Source organism: Pelodiscus sinensis, chromosome 1 (genome assembly GCF_052426305.1).
Source record: "Pelodiscus sinensis isolate ZL-2025 chromosome 1, ASM5242630v1, whole genome shotgun sequence".
Lineage (NCBI taxonomy): Eukaryota > Metazoa > Chordata > Testudines > Trionychidae > Pelodiscus > Pelodiscus sinensis.
In genome coordinates, this window is record NC_143052.1 from 352240278 (window position 1) to 352245317 (window position 5040).

At 45.1% G+C, this 5040-nt stretch overlaps 1 protein-coding gene across 1 annotated transcript; it reads left to right on the plus strand.

Moving 5' to 3' along the window:
• The first annotated feature begins 699 nt into the window (after nt 1–699).
• LOC142818219 (olfactory receptor 52D1-like) lies at nt 700–1671 on the plus strand. Its single transcript, XM_075922170.2, has one exon. The coding sequence runs from the start codon at nt 733–735 to the stop codon at nt 1669–1671; it is 939 nt and encodes a 312-aa protein (XP_075778285.2). The 5' UTR covers nt 700–732.
• The last annotated feature ends 3369 nt before the right edge of the window (nt 1672–5040 follow it).

Sequence of the window (5040 nt, forward strand, 5' to 3'; positions counted from 1 at the left end):
ACATTTCAATTCACGTGAATGTCACCCTGACCTTATGGGACAGGGAGAATAGATTCTCATTCAACTCTCTATCCACTGGTATTTTGTACACGTTCTCTTAGGCTCCCTCTTATTAATCTCCTTAGTAAGCCAACAACCCCTTCCTTTTAACCTCATCCCCATTAGAGAGTTTCTGCCCTTGATCTAGTTCTGTAGTATCTTGTGTGAGGAGGATTGCTCAGTAATGCAGAGAGAAGTCGACACTAGAGTAAAACATTGACGGACTGATCTCATGCCATCGTCCTTTCTACAGGATTCCCCAGGCCACTCCTCCCAGATAACAATAGTTTGCAAATATTCTGGCTCTGCTCACACCGAGAGCTGTTTCCCAGAGCTGTGTATGTACCAGGATATCCCGGTCTCTCTCCTGAGTTCCTACAGTTCAATTAGAACCTTGTTAGGCATGCGAGGAATTCAAGCTTTTCCATATAATGAGCATACATGTTGCCGTTATGGGCATGCATTGACTGTCACGTGCTACCATGCTACCCACGTGGCTAGCTCATTACAAGGACTTCTCTGCACCTGGCTATGACCTAAATAAGCCAGTGGCATCTGCATATGTTGCCACTTCATTCTTGATCCCCCTTTCTACATTAGTAAGGAGCAAAAAATATTGACCATACTACGTGCTTCTTTTCCTTCACAGACACCTTGAGCATTTCGGCACCCAATCGAGGAATCAACCATCTCATGGCGGCTTTCAACAGCACCCTCTCTGACTCTCCAACATTCATCCTCATGGGCATCCCTGGCTTAGAAGCTGCCCACGTCTGGATTGCCATCCCGTTTGCTCTGTTCTACATTGTTGGCCTGTTGGGGAATTTCATGATTCTGTTTGTGGTAGGCAAAGAGCAGACCTTGCACACGCCAATGTACTTGTTGATCTGCTTGTTGGCGCTCACAGACATCAGCATGTCTACCTGCATTGTGCCAAAGGTGCTGGGTATATTTTGGTTCAATTTAACAGTCATTACTGTGGAAGGCTGCCTCACTCAGACGTTCTTCCTTCACATGCTTTCTGTTTTCTATTCATCCATCCTTGTGACAATGGCCTTTGATCGCTACGTGGCCATATGTATCCCTCTCAGATACGCCGCCATCCTCACCAACGCCCGAATAGCTAAGCTAGGGCTAGTGGGCTTGATAAGAGCTGTTCTCTTCATGTTTCCCCTGCCTCTACTCCTGAGCAAGCTGCCATTCTGTACCAGTCGCAGTATCCCCCACACGTACTGCGAGCACATGGCTGTGGCAAAGATGTCATGTGGGGACACTACAGTCAACAGGATGTACGGCTTGGTGATGGCTTTTGTAGTCATGGGGTTAGACTTGACGCTCATTAGCCTGTCCTACTGTCTGATCCTCAGGGCTATCCTCACTATCTCCTCCAAGAAAGCCCACCGGAAAGCTCTCAGCACCTGCACCACCCATGTCTGTGTAATGCTGACGTCTTATACTCCCTTCCTCTTCTCCAGTCTCACCCACCGGTTCGGTCAGGGCATCGTTCCCCATATTCACATCATCTTGGCCAACCTCTATTTCGTGTTCCCCCCAATGCTCAACCCCATCATATATGGGGTGAAAACCAAAGAGCTTCGTGACAAAGTGGGCAAGTACATCTGGAGAATGTGATTGCTGGGGGTGCCACCAATTTTGAATCTGCATTACAAGAAGGGGAAAAGATAGCCCCTTGTTGACCCAGGGTGCTCTGTCCTAGTTTGGATGAGCTCAGCATTGTGGCAATTCAAAGTTTGGGAAGATCCTCACACTTAACATCTCATCACTCCGTCTACTAAGCCCTGATCTCTCCATTGCTCTCTCTTTCTCAGGGTATGTCTACACTTGCCCCCTACTTGGAAGTAGGGAGGCAAATGAAGCACACCAAAGTTGCTAATGAAGCGCGGGATTTAAATATCCCGTGCTTCATTAGCATATCCGCAGCCAGTCGCCATTTTGAAATGCCGGTAGACAGATTTAACTTGCACGCAGCAGTTCGATCGGAAACCCTTCCCTCGATTTAACTGTTACTCCTCATTGCACGAGGAGTACCAGTTAAATCAAAGGAAGGGTTTCCAATCGAACTGCTGCGTCTACACACGGCAAGTTAAATCGGGCTACCAGCATTTAAAAATAGCGATTGGATGTTAATATGCAAATGAAACATGGGATATTTAAATCCCACGCTTCATTAGTAACTTTGGTATGCTTCATTTGCCTCCCTACTTCGAAGTAGGGGGCAAGTGTAGACATACCCTCAGACCATTACTTGACCTCTTTCAGTCTCACCTGTCAGCCCCGTGCTTTCACTTGGCCTTCCGTGACTGGTAGGCCATCAGCACCCAGCACAGCTTTCTGAAAGACGACATATCAACAGGCTTCTTGATCAGCTTGAAGAACAGTCGCAACACTTTCAGATAGCAGAAGACAAATGCAGTGACAGTGTCATGTGTAAGAGATCTTGTGAGGGAATCTGACCTGATTTTTGTACATCCAGCCCTTGAAAGGGCCCTGAGGATCAAGCAAAAGTTAACTCCTCTTTAAGGGAGTGTTATTACAGCAACACTATTGTGGGAATGGGGGCCCGATCTTATTAGTGAGTTGTGAATCAGTGTTTCTGAGAACCGGACTGGGTTACCCTAGATTGAGTGTTGTGTTCACCAGAATGTGACTATGCCAAATGCAAACAGATGATGTGCTCTCAGCCACTCTCAATTAGAGAAACAGAACACCATATAGTTAAGGGTTAATTAGCAAGCAGGCTTTGGGATGCAATGTCAGATTCTAGCTGACAGTTCTGTCAATCACAATGGGAGGAATGCACAGACAGATAAAAAAAAAGGAAGAATGGCAGCAGGCATGTGCACATGAATGTTGACCCTAGATGACTCTGATACCAGACACATATTCAAAGTTAGGAAAAGGGATGTTCTAATGCGGGTCACTATGTCCTTTGCTCTGTACAAGGTATGAATCGTTAGCTAACGCAGGGTACTTTGAAACAGTGCTCTGAAGCCACCTTGGAGAAACATTTTTCCTGCCACACTTTGTAGCTGGCGGGCGATCAGTTGCCCACTGCGAACCTGCTCTTAGTTACTCCAGCGCATTCCAGATGCAAGGTACGTATCTGGGATGTTGGAAACCGATCGTTTATGTCTGGGTGTACATAAAACTAATAAACTGCAGAGTCAGGCTAGAGCAGGCTTGATTGCATTTAATCCATAATCAGAGAGCTGCTGTATTCCCATTGATTTATTCCTCACACTATCTGGGGTGAAATCGTTACATTGACCCGTCTGGGGATTCTGAAAAAATATGAGTTACAGACTGATGCATGAAACTGCAACGTTGCTTTGGAGTCCAGCAGCTTGCCATTTGCACAGTCGATTTTGCACTCACTTTCAGCTGGAACGGCCAAAATACACCATAACCATTCCCCTTATCAAAGGCATCAAAAGTAAGCTGTGAAGTGTATTAAACAGAAATGTTCACCAAAGCCCAGGTGATTAATTGACTGGCAGCACTAAGACCTTGATGACCTAAATTGCTATTCCATTATTGTTTTTAAAAAGTGTAATTAAAACTCCAGTTAATTACCATTCATTTTTAAATGGACTCAAAACAAATTAATCACTTGAAAGAATCATTAATTAACAGCACTAATTAGCAAGTCTATGAATATGAAGATTTAAGGGAATTCACTCTGGATAGACACTGGGGTAACAGATACGTAAGGGTATGTCTACACTGCACACTTATTTTGGAATAAGCTGCTCCCGAAGAAATACTCTAAATAGCTTATTTCGAAATAGCATGTCTACACTACAGGGAAGCTGTGAAATTAGTCTGAGGCAGGCTCCTCTAACGTGGACTTACTACCTCGATTTAGAGCCCCAGGAAGCACTGGGGAGGAACTATTTTGCAATAGTAGCAGTGAGCATCCACACTACTGCTATTCCAAATAGCTATTTCGGAAGGGGAATTATTCCTCATGGAATGAGGTTTACAGAAGTCGGAATGAGCCGCCCATTATTTCGAAGTAACACAGTTGCTATGTAGATACTCGCTTTGTTATTTCAGAACAACAGCCGTTATTCTAAAATAACACTGCTGTGTAGACACACTCGTGTCTAGACTACAGGGTTTTTTCGAAAAAACTGTACCTGTGTCTAGACTGCTGCTGCGTTCTGTCGACTGTAAATCGAAAGAACGCGGAGGTTTTGTCAACAGTGGTAAACCTCGTTTTATGAGGAATAACGCCTTTTTCGACAGCTCTGTTGAAAACAGGTGTGTGTGGAAAACCTTTTCTGTTAAAAGTATTTCTGGAAAATCATGCCAGTCTAGATGTAGCCAGGGTGTGTTTAGACAACAGGGTTTTGTCAACAAAAGTGGACTTTTGTCGACAAAACTATACCTGCGTCTACACTACCGTTGAGTTCTGTCAACATAACATCGACAGAACTCGGCAGTTTTGTCGACGGCGGTAAACCTCATTCTATGAGGAATAACACCTTTTGGCGACAGAGTTCTGTCAACAGAAGGTGTTATTGCATCTACACTGTCCTTTGCGTCTACACTCTCATGTCGACAAAGCGGCTTGCTTTGTCGACAGAACTGGATGTAGTCTAGACGCTCTTTGTCGACAGAAGCTTTGTCGGCAGTATCTGTCTACAAAGCCTCTGTCAACAAAAGCCTATAGTCTAGACATACCCACACAGTGCAGGTGGCCATGCCAGTACATTACACGCAGAAAAGGAAGCCATTATTAATTTCTAGCCTCTACAGTCCACAAGACGGTGTTTGCCCTGACAATCAGAGCCACTCCTATTGGCACATCTTGTGTTCACTCCCAGGGTAGACTATCAGGCTGATGTTCTCCAAGGCCTATTTTTTGCTTTCCCCACTGCTCATGAAGCTGAGGGAATTGTCTGGGAATGCTGCCCAATTGGTTGCCCACAGGGACTGTAAAGGGCATCATAAACATAGCTGTCTAAGTGCACTGGG